The sequence below is a fragment of the Salvelinus sp. IW2-2015 genome, linkage group LG28 (assembly GCF_002910315.2).
Source record: "Salvelinus sp. IW2-2015 linkage group LG28, ASM291031v2, whole genome shotgun sequence".
NCBI classification, from domain to species: domain Eukaryota; kingdom Metazoa; phylum Chordata; class Actinopteri; order Salmoniformes; family Salmonidae; genus Salvelinus; species Salvelinus sp. IW2-2015.
Window position 1 is genome coordinate 5,666,166 of NC_036868.1, and position 11,972 is coordinate 5,678,137.

Consider the following 11,972-nt stretch of genomic DNA (forward strand, 5'->3'; position numbering starts at 1 on the left):
ACTAACATCTCTGTTGAAAGGAGGGTGAAGGGTTTCTATGGATGTGACGAGGCTGTGTTGTACCCCTCTGCGTCTGAAGTGACGAGGCTGTGGGTACCCTTCTCCTCTGGTCTGAAGTGACGAGGCTGTGTGTACCCCTTCTCCTCCCCTGGTCTGATGTTACGAGGCTGTGTGTACCCCTTCTGCTCTGGTCTGAAGTGACGAGGCTGTGTGTACCTCTTCTCTGGTCTGACGTGATGAGGTTGTGTGTACCTCTTCTCCTCTGGTCTGATGTGACGAGGCTGTGTGTACCCCTTCTCCTCTGGTCTAATGTGACGAGGCTATGTGTACCCCTTCTCCTCTGGTCTAATGTGACGAGGCTATGTGTACCGCTCCTCTGAAGTGACGAGGCTGTGTGTACCCCTTCTCCTCTGGTCTGATGTGACGAGTCTGTGTCTACCTCTTCTCCTTTGGTCTGATGTGACGAGGCTGTGTGTACCCCTTCTCCTCTGGTCTGATGTGACGAGGCTGTGTGTCTCCTACTTCTCTCTGGTCTGATGTGACGAGGCTTGTGTGTACCCTTCTCGTGTCTCATGGTCCCTGATGGTGGAGAGGCTGTGTGTACCCCTTCTTCCTCTGGTCTGATGTTGACGAGGCTGTGTTGTAACCCCTTCTTCTCTCCTAGTCTGAAGTGTGTATGGCTCGGTGTATGGTGGGTGTATTGCTTTGGTGTAATGCGTGTGTGTATGGCTCAGTGTATAGTGTGTGTATGGCTCGGTGTATGGTGTGGTGTATGGCTCGGTGTATGGTGGTTATGGTCGGTGTTATTATGTGTGTATGGCTTTGGGTGTATGGTGTGTTGTATGGCTTGGTTTATGGTGTTGTGTATGGCTTCGGTGGTATGGGTGTGTGTATGGCTTGGTGTATGGTGTGTGTATGGCTTGGTTATATGTGTGTGTATGGCTTGGTGTATGGTGTGTGTATGGCTTGGTGTATGGTGTGTGTATGGCTTGGTGTATGGTGTGTGTATGGCTCGTTGGGGTCAGCTGCCTGCCTTGCCTTGCTCTGACATAGCAGTGACTTCCTGAGTCACAAACAAACATGACGACTGATGGCTCAGAAAGAAGAGTGACAGAAGGGAACTGCTATTTGGAGTAGTTGCTAAGAACTGCATGTCTCAGAATATGAGAAGAAGAAGAAGATGGAAGATGGCTGACTGTTGGTGTCTTTTGAGCCTCAAATCACTCTTTCCTCTTTTGAACATGAATTTAARCCATTGTAAATAAATGACATAGGGATAGCAAAAGTTCTGCAGTCACACACATTAGAGCACACACACATTCTCACACAAATGCGCGTGTAAACACACACACACACACACGCACAAACACAATCCAATTGTAACGGCTGTCGTCTTCCTCCTCGTCTGAGGAGGAGAAGTTAGAAGGATCGGAGGACCAATGTGCAGCGTGGTAATTGTTCATCTTGTTTAATAAAAGTGAACACTCAAAATACAAAAAACAACAAATGTGAAAAACCGAAACAGTTCTGTCTGGTGCAGACACACGAAGACTGAAGACAACCACCCACAAAACCCAACACAAAACAGGCTACCTAAATATGGTTCCCAATCAGAGACAACACAAAACACCTGCCTCTGATTGAGAACCATATCAGGCCAAACAGAGAAATAGAAAACATAGAAATACAAACATAGACTGCCCACCCCAACTCACGCCCTGACCAACTAAATAAAGACAAAACAAAGGAAATAAGGTCAGAAACATGACACCCATCCCTTAATAAGGGGGCAAGTGGGGCACAGGAAGAGCTCTGTCATTTGAAAAGAATGCCTGCGAGGGTCATAAACAGAAAATGTATTAGAACTAAAACACATAGTCAAATCACTGGTCTCATAGGGACCCTCTTTGTACACATTTAGTCCACCATGCAGTCTGAATTTATCAACAGCATCTTATTAAAACATGATATGTGTCTGGTATTTTTGTCAAGCACTGCATTTTCTCAATGCTACCTCTCAGACTCCTACATACACACAGGACGCGTCCCAAATGGCACCCTATTCCATACATAGTGCACTATATTTGACCTGAGCCTTATGGGCCCTGATCAAAAGTAGCAGGGAATAGGAGGCCATTTAGGACGGAGATACAGTCAGACTCTGCAGCAGTCAGAGTGTGTTTACATATTCTCCACATGTCCAACTGTCTCTAAATGATTAGGTAAACTCTCTCTCTCTCTGTCTGTCTGGAGAACAATGTGTCTCTGAGGGCTGGGTGATGGTGTTCTCAGATAGCTGTTCTTTGTATGATTGTGATGTTGTGTGTGTGTGTGTGTGTGTGTTGATTGTTTCTATCTTTTCACATCACAGATCTTAAAAGTATACGACTATTTTCTTCAATTTGTACTCTTAAATGAGCCTTGTTCATGGCCCCATTTCAGAGCAGAAGAATGGAATGCACAAACACTCTACCTCTGTTCCACAAAGAGCCACAAAATACACTTTTATCTCTCAGTTGTTGGGCTGTGAAGACTCAGAGCTATGTACCTTCTACAGACTACAGCACTTCCTCTGCACAGGAACAAGCGGTTTGTAACTTGGCAACCATATACTCAGGCTATGGTATGCATGGCAAAAACACAATTTTCTCTACCTAGACAATTGGGAGTTTTTTAAATATATATATTATTAGCTTGTTCTGTCATATAGGGCTGAATCCATGAGATATTGAAGTCTGCATGCGTGACTCGATTTCTCTCACAAATATACTATTGACATGATTTATGCTTAAGTCAGAGTTGCGTGATTGAGAGAATTCAAGAGTTCTTTATTCTATCCACCAGGATCAGGCCTCTGTTGCAAAGTTAATGATATCTGATTGAGACAGGTCATTAAAAGGGGAATGACTGCAACAATGTGCTGTGGGCTGTATGTATGGTATATACACTAGATGAGGTTAACTGATGGTGATACAGATGGGAATGCATAGCTGGCTGTTAAACTCCAGCTGTAATGGTATTCTGCCTGATTCCTGATGCTAACAGCATGGGTTATATACACTGTGTGCAAAAAAACGTTAGGAACAACTTCCTAATATTGAGTTGGACCCACTTTTGCCCTCAGAACAGCCTCAATTCATCAGGGCATAGGATGCTGTTAGAAAGCGTTCCACTGGGATGCTGGCCCATATTGACTCCAATGCTTCCCAAAGCCGTGTCAAGTTGGCTGGTAGTGGATTTCTACTCGGAATAGGTCGTTCCATCTCATCCCACAGATGCTCAATTGGATTGAGATCTGGTGACTGGGCAGGCCACTGCAGTAAGCTGAATTCACTGTCATGTTCGTGGAACCATTCCTGGACAATCCTAGCCTTGTGGCATGGGGCATTATCCTGCTGAAAAAATCTATTCACAGATGGATACGCTGCTGCCATGAAGGGATGCACCTGATTGACAATGATGTTCAGATATCCTGTGGCATTCAAACGTTGCTCCACTTTTATCAAGGGGCCTAATGTGTGTCATGAAAACACACCCCACTCCATCACCCCACCAGCAGCCTGCAATGAAGACATGCAGCATGATGGATGCATGTACTCATGTGGTTCTCCATGCCCTAGTCCTCCCATCAGCGTGAAAGAGCAGGAACCGGAACGCATCAGACCAGTCAATGTTTTTCCAATTCTCCAGTGTTTTTCGTCCTTAGCCCACTGCAACCGTAGTTTATTGGTTTTTGATGAAATAAGTGTTACTCTGTAAGGAAGTCGGCTGCCACACCCCAGTCGTGTGACGAGTTGTGCATTCTTCTATGGGTCTTTGGGCACCAACGTTGTACTGGACAGTCAGCCTCCTTTGTCCTCTTTCATCAATGACCTGTTTTCAACCACTGGCCTGCCATTGGCTAGATGTCCTTTGGGTGGTGGACCATTCTTGATACACACAGGAAACTGTTGAGCGTGAAAAAACCCAGCCGTGTTTCAGTTCTTGACACACTCAAATCGGTGTGCTTGGCACCTACTACCATATCCCGTTCAAAGGCACTTAAATCTTTTGTCTTGCCCATTCACCCTCTGAATTGCACACATACGCAATCCATGTCTCAATTGTCTCAAGGCTTAAAAATCCTTATTTAACCTGTCTCCTCCCCTTCATCTACACTGACTGAAGTAGATTTAACAAGTGACATCAATAAGGGATCATAGCTTTTACCTGGTCAGCCTATATCATGGAAAAAGATTTTGTACACTCACTGTAGATTGTTTTATGTAAGGCTCCAAATGCCTGAAAGCTCTGTGTGAACAACATCCAGTACATGCACACGTGCACTGGCTCACACACAAACACACACACACACACACACACACACACACACACACACACACACACACACACACACAACACACACACACACACACACACACACACACACACACACACACACAGCTCAGCAGCAGATGATCACATGACATCACAGCCAGGAATGCACTCTTAAGCGTTAAGGTCATGTTGGTCCCCTGGTAAAAAAGCTAGCTAAAGACACTATATGTTTTCGTGATGATAATGCATTATCTTAATTTAAGACAGTTTGCTACACCAGAAAATATTCCTGCAGCAACAGGAGATGGGAATTTKTATGTGGATTATAATTAATGAAAATTTTTGTAGGGGTTGATAAATATTTTGTAAGGGAAAGTTCTGTACATTTGAACAGTATCTGTGTGGAGGCTTAAGGCTTGGCAATATTTATTTATATTTAACCTTTATTTAACTAGGCAAGTCAGTTAAGAACAAATTCTTATTTACAATGGCGGCCTACCCTGGCCAAACCCTAACCCGGACGACGCTGGGCCAATTGTGCGCCGCCCTATGGGACTCCCAATCACGGCCAGTTGTGATACAGCCCAGAATCGAACCAGGGTCTGTACTGACACCTCTAGCACTGAGCTGCAGTGCCTTAGACCGCTGCACCACTTGGGAGCCCTAGACAGATGATACTAGCCTAATGCTAACGCTGTTAATGCTCACAGGTAAAGCCAAATGACACCCTATTCCCTATGTAGTGCACTACCTCTAACCAGGGCCCATAGTGCTCTGGTCAAATGTAGTGCAATATGTAGAGAATAGGGTGCCATCTAGGATGCAGTCTCTGTGTGTTGGTGGGGGGTACCTTTGAATGTGGCCATGTTTTGTACGAGTACATAGATTCGATTTGATCTGCCTCAAAACCTAACAGAATGTAATTACCTGGCTCAAAGCAACATGGTAGGTTAGTCCTATATACAGTGCATTCGGAAAGTATTCAGACCCATTGACTTTTTCCAAATTTTGTTACGTTACAGCCTTATTCTAAAATGGATAAAAAAGATATATATCCACACACAATACCTCATAATGACAAAGTGAAAACTGATTTTTGGGGAATTTTTACAAATGTATTAAAAATTAAGAACAGACATACCTTATTTCCATAAGAATTCAGACCCTTTGCTATGAGACTTGAAATTGAGCTCAGGTGCATCCTGTTTCCATTGATCATCCTTGAGATGTTTCTACAACTTGATTGGCGACCACCTGTTGTAAATTCAATTGATTGGACATGATTTGGAAAGGCACACACCTGTCTATATAAGGTCCCACAGGTGACAGTGCATGTCAGAGAAAAAACCAAGCCATGAGGTCGAAGGAATTGTCTGTAGAGTACCAAGACAGGATTGTGTCGAGGCACAGATCTGGGGAAGGGTGCCAAAAATGCCTGCAGCATTGAAGGTCCCCAATAACACAGTGGCATCCATCATTCTTAAATGGAAGAAGTTTGGAACCAACAAGACTCTTCCTATAGCTGGCCGCCCGGCCAAACTGATCAATCGGGGGAGAAGGGCCTTGGTCAGGGAGGTGACCAAGAATCTGATGGTCACTCTGACAGAGCTCTAGAGTTCTTCTGTGGAGATGGGAGAACCTTCCAGAAGAACAACCGTCTCTGCAGCACTCCACCAATCTGGCCTTTATGGTAGAGTGGCCAGACGGAAGCCACTCCTCAGTAAAAGGCACATGAGAGCCCGTTTGGAGTTTGCAAAAGGCACCTATAGGACTCTCAGACCATGAGAAACAAGATTTAACTTTTTGGCCTGAATGCCAAGCGTCACATCTGGAGGAAACCTGGCACCATCCCTACAGTGAAGCATGGTGGTGGCAGCCTTATGCTGTGGGGATGTTTTTCAGCAGCAGGGACTGGGAGACTAGTCAGGATCGAGGGAAAGATGAACAGAGTAAAGTACAGAGATTGTTGATGAAAACCTTCTCCAGAGCGCTCAGAACCTCAGACTGGGGTGAAGGTTCACCTTCAAACAGGACAATGACCCTAAGCACACATCCAAGACAACACACTTAACCCTAATTGCTCATGTTAGCTCCTCTGAATAAGAGCATCTGCAAAATAACTGAAGTGTAAATGTAATGATCATTTTGCTGCCTCCAAATTTGTTTTGGAGAATTTGGCAGTAGGTCCAACCGGCCTTACAATCGCAGACCATGTGTAACTACGCCAGCTCAGGACCTCAACATTCGTCATTTTAACCTGCGGGATCGTCTGGGGGGTGCTGAGGTGTATTTCTCTCCGTAATAAAGCCCTTTGTGGGGAAAAACTCATTCTGATTGACTGTGGGTGAGCCTGGCTGCCAAGTGGGTGGCCCTATGCCATCCAAGGCCCACCCATGGATGCACCAATGCCCAGTCATGTGAAATCCATAGATTAGGGCCTAATGTATTCATTTCAATTTCAACTGTAACTCAGTAAAATCTTTGAAACTGTTGCATGTTGCGTTTATATTTTTGTTCAGTATAAATTGCTGTAATGGCAATTGAAGATGTTCAAAACAGTGGCCAGACAAAAACAATGGATTTTTCTCCCTTTAGAATAACAAAAAAAACTATTTTTTAGTCGATACTAATTCAGAGGGGAATGCCTTTACCATCCAAATTAATGAGACCCTCTGGTTGACGGGGCTGTGGACGTCATGGCAACCTTGTCCCACTTATCTTAACTTCCTTTTGTTCTATGGCATCTATGCTATGTGTTCTAGTTAGGTGACAGATCAGTGAGGTACAGGGAAACAAGCAAATACCGGTTTACCTTTTGTTTCCTATTGGGCTGCCCTGTCCAGAGCCTCTCCGCTCATCCAACACACTGATAGATGTACCCTTAATGTCTTGTCAAGAGCTATATACGGGGGTAATCTTAGCAACCAGAACCAAATCAGCTATTTACATTTTAGACTAATACGGGAGTAAAATGGCTGTGTCTGATTCAGGGTTTTGGATGTCTCGTTGAGTGCAACCCCAATTTAACTCAAGGTCTTGTTGTGCGTCAGTTGATAGCTTGATTTCGTGTTGAGGCTCGGGTTTTGTTTAACACAGTCAAATTTGTCCATACAGTGCAACAGCACACCTATTTCCTGGTCTGTTGCAACTTCAGCTGGTTCTGCATTTGCAGTATCTTCTGTGCGATATGCACACATAGCAGAAAATAGATCCCCCTGGCCCCTCACACACTCATCTTAAAGTTAATCATCACACAGCCTTGACTTTGCAGTCTGGTAATCATCCTGACAAAGACGCTACATGAGCCAGTGCCTGTGAGAGAGGAGGACTCTGCTCCGGATGAACTGATATGGCCTGATCTCATTGAAATCAAATTTGATTTGTCACAGGTGCCAAATACAACAAGTGTAGATTGTACAMTGAAATGCTTACTTACAAGCCTTCCCAACGATGCAGAGTTCAAATAAGAAAAGAATAACACAAGATAAATAAAACACACAAATGAAGCTAGAGTATATACAGGGAGTAGCAGTACCAGGTCAAAGTGCAGGGTTACGAGGTAGTTGAGGTATTTTTTCTTTTTTCTTTATTTTACCTTTATTTAACTAGGCAAGTCAGTTAAGAACAAATTCTTATTTTCAATGACGGCCTAGGAACAGTGGATTAACTGCCTTGTTCAGGGGCAGAACGACATAATTTTTTTACCTTGTCAGCTCGGGGATTCGATCCTGCAACCTTTCGGTTAATTGTCCAACGCTCTAACCACTAGGCTACCTTCCACCCCTAGAGGTATGTACATGTGGGCAGGCATCCATCCTAGTCTGACGTGAACCACACATCGGTGTGTGGTTCACGTCAGAGTCGGATTATTTACCCTCGATAGAGACTTAATGAGTCAATGGTCTCAGATAATGGCATATGAGTAACGTAGAGGTTAGAGGTGGTACGACAGAACGGGGAGGTGTGGCTCAGCTGTTTAGATGGACTTATGTACCAAAGGCATCCTGTAACGGAACCAGGCCACCGCTGATGCTCAGTCTGCTCTGCTGTGGTTCCTGGGTAGTGAGCCGAGCAGGGACGGGGTGGAGGATAAGGGTTCAGACATGACCCAGACCTCTCTCTCTCCCAGTATCCTCAGTGATCTGATCATGTTTAACGTCTTACTAGCGTGGCGGAATGAGTCGTCAGAATCAGAAAATCCTCTTTAGGGTGTGATGAGAGTGTGATAATAGAGTGGAGATTGTGTGTCTGCCAGAGTTAAGCTTGGTTAATAGTYGTTTAACACAGAGGGGATCAGCTGTTTTTACATGAGTTCACATCGCTGCTGAGTTTTTCCTATTAAAGTCACACTCTGTAAGATGTGCTCACCCAATCAAAGACTAGGCCACCGGCAAAATTGTAAACGTTACGGGGTAGCAAAAGTATCTCATGACATTTTCACATGCAAATAGCACTTGATTTATATGATATATCTGTGGTGTTCATTCCTTATGTGAGTCGAAGAATCAAACAATTGTTTATCGTTGTGGCAAGTATGTGGATTACAGACAGTACTGCAGTACTACCAAGTAGGCTTTTTTTATGCCTCTAACATAAAACAAGATAATGTCATGATGCATCATGTGACCAGGCAGCCCACTGGGTACACACTAGTTGAATCAACATTGTTTCCACGTCATTTCACTGAAATTACATTGAACCATTGTGGAATAGACATTCAATTCAAATCAAATCTAAATCAAAATCAAATCAAATTTTATTGGTCACATACACATGGCTAGCAGATGTTATTGCAAGTGTAGCGAAATGCTTGTGCTTCTAGTTCCGACAGTGCAGCAGTATCTAACAGGGAATCTAACAATTGACGTCTGTTCCAGTGGTAGACCTCCACTCATGGGGCTGATTAGATATATCCTGAGATTTCTATTTCCCTATCGCCCCAAGATCATAATCTTTCATTTTTATGATATTGAATCATGATGAGATTTACTTTATCCTAAAGTATAACATGAGATGACCCTATGTCTGACATAAAATACATGCGGACATATCACGTTYAGGGATCAACCATAAACAGTCATCCACCCTGTGGCACATCACATTTACATTATTCCATGCAGGCTCCATCCAATAGGAGACGTAAATACTTCATTCTGATAGGATGGACAGAGGACATCTCACTTCCTTGTTTGTCTTGCTCAGTTTAGTCTGATTTGCATGTACATTATCTACGGATTTTGGAGTCAGATTAACGTTCTGATTCTAACTCCTACAGATACAATGTCCTGTCCCCTGGGTGGATGGCTGTCCGTTGCCGATGTGTCGATAAAGTTTGGACTGTAATATAAATGACACTGCCTTTTTACTATTAGCAGAGTTCAACAAGCAGTTGACCTCTATAGACACAAAGTATTGTCTCTTGACATACACAGGACTGTGTGGTTTTGTCTTCAAGGGGTACTGCTTGACTGATGACTGCATATGCATATTTTATGGTGATGTGTTATTCGGGGTCACTGTGTCTTTCAGTAGTTCAGTGTGTCAAGTGATGGGTTATTGCTTCTGGGGGGCGTCGATATGCTGTTGGGTTGAACTGGGCTGGTTGGCTTGTGGTGTGGTGTATTTTAGTATGTCAGTCAATCAGTCAATATGGCACATTGTTTGGGATGCCCTGTGTGTTATGGTCTTGTCAGTTGGGTGTCATATTGTTTGGGTTGGGGTATGTTATGGTCTTGTCAGTTGGGTGTCATATTGTTTGGGTTGGGGTGTGTTATGGTCTTGTCAGTTGGGTGTCATATTGTTTGGGTTGGGGATGTGTTATGGTCTTGTCAGTTGGATGTCATATTGTTTGGGCTGTACTGTATCTGCAGCTGTAGCAGGACAGACGGCTAAAGGCAGCAAGGTGTCAATGACAGGACCTCATCATAATTCATGATTCATCTCTGCAGCTTCTAATGAGAGCTATGCAGCTACCAGTCCGGAGCRTGTGGGTTCAATTTCCTGCTGTCACTCGCTCTGTGCTGTGCTGGCTGCTGCACACACACTCCATGCAAACTGCACACACACTCCATGCAAACTGCGCTTCACTCGTTTCCTGCTAGTAGTGTAGGTCTGCAAGGGCCCCATTCACAATCCCTTCTCAGAAAAAAACGTTGCTCTATATGCCTTAACCGATTCCTGAACTAAAAATAACTTTTAATTGAGAATCCCAGGTCTGAGTTATACATACTATCAGTTATTGGAAGCACTGCACTGTGACATATTGTGTAAACTAAACATACCTGTAATACTTCTCCTCCTCCTCCCAGTTCCCAGAGTGTGGATTCTTTGGCATGTACGACAAGATCCTTCTGTTCCGCCATGACCTGACCTCAGAGAACATCCTGCAGAGACTGACGTCAGCAGAGGACATCCATGAGGGAGACCTGATCGAGGTGGTCCTCTCCGGTGAGACCTGGAAAAGGGTTGGAGATACTCCATGTCACAAGAGATGAGGTTGATATCGAGAGATGAGGTTGATATCGAGAGATGAGGTTGATATCGAGAGATGAGGTTGATATCAAGAGATGAAGCAGATTAATGCAMGGTAGTAACATTATGAGTTGGYATTATGGTTCGTTGTTTAGCTAGCTAGCTACATGTCTCAACAAAAGACTCCACTATGCAAGTAACCATTTCAATAGAATGTTCATGATATCACTGCGACAACTGTCGATAGACGGAGATGGTAAATTCGCTCTGGCTATCTACTCTTTCAGAGCACTCTCTTCTGATTGTGCCATAATAACAGAATCAATTTACGAATGCTCAACACCCGTTGAATATGGCCAGTGTCAGTAAACGTTGGCAAAAAAAGCATAATTAAATTGTTGCCAGCAGCACAGTTACAGTCACCTACTTTCTGGATAACATGGAAACAGCCTAACCAGCTCTGCTACAGTGAGTAAAATGGTCAGAGTTCTCTCATTTGTGTCTGGAAGTAGCTAGCAAGCTAGCCAACGTTAGCCAGACAGCTTGGGTGCTTGATTGCTGTTGTTAGGTCAGAGCGCGGATCAACTGTACTCCTTGGCCAGAGTGTCCAGTGTGCACTCTGAATGCTCCGAGAGCAAAGCGCTCTGAATTTACGAACCGGTCAATCTGACAACGCTCTGAGCGCACTCTGGCACTCCAGATTTCATTTATAAACGCAAGCATAGTATAAGCCAGTCTTTAGTCTTGACATTTTTGGTTGTTCAGTACATGGCCTCACATGTGAATCCTCAAAGAGATGGGTGGGGCTAAGGCTAAAGAGGGTGTGAACGATGCTGAATGGGTTTAGACAAAGAAAACATTCAAGGGACATTTTCTCAAAAGTGATGTTACAAGTCTTTTAACTTTCAAAGCAGAATTACTTTCCCATTGTTCCTCAACTGTAGTGTATTATATACCGTTTTCTAGCTCTGAGTCTCTACTTTTTTTTATTTTTTTTAAACACTAAAATGTAAAATGCTAAAATGTTGCTACATAAGACTGAATCGAGCCAGACTGTCACATTTAGGATGTGGCACATTATAGGTACAGGGTTCTCTTTGTTTACCCTGTAACACCCCAGTGTTTCAGATCTCTCCAGATCTCTCCTGTGTAGCTACTATGTTGTCCATATGCCCCCCCCCCCC

At 43.9% G+C, this 11,972-nt stretch overlaps 1 protein-coding gene across 2 annotated transcripts in view; it reads left to right on the top strand.

Moving 5' to 3' along the window:
- The window catches only part of LOC111954472 (serine/threonine-protein kinase D3-like), a 72,838-nt gene that overhangs the window by 39,131 nt on the left and 21,735 nt on the right, over window positions 1-11,972 (top strand). For both annotated transcript variants that reach the window (XM_023974248.2, XM_023974249.2), the window contains exon 3: window positions 10,626-10,764. In XM_023974248.2, the coding sequence (XP_023830016.1) occupies window positions 10,626-10,764 (139 nt within the window). The remainder of the gene's footprint in view (window positions 1-10,625; window positions 10,765-11,972) is intronic.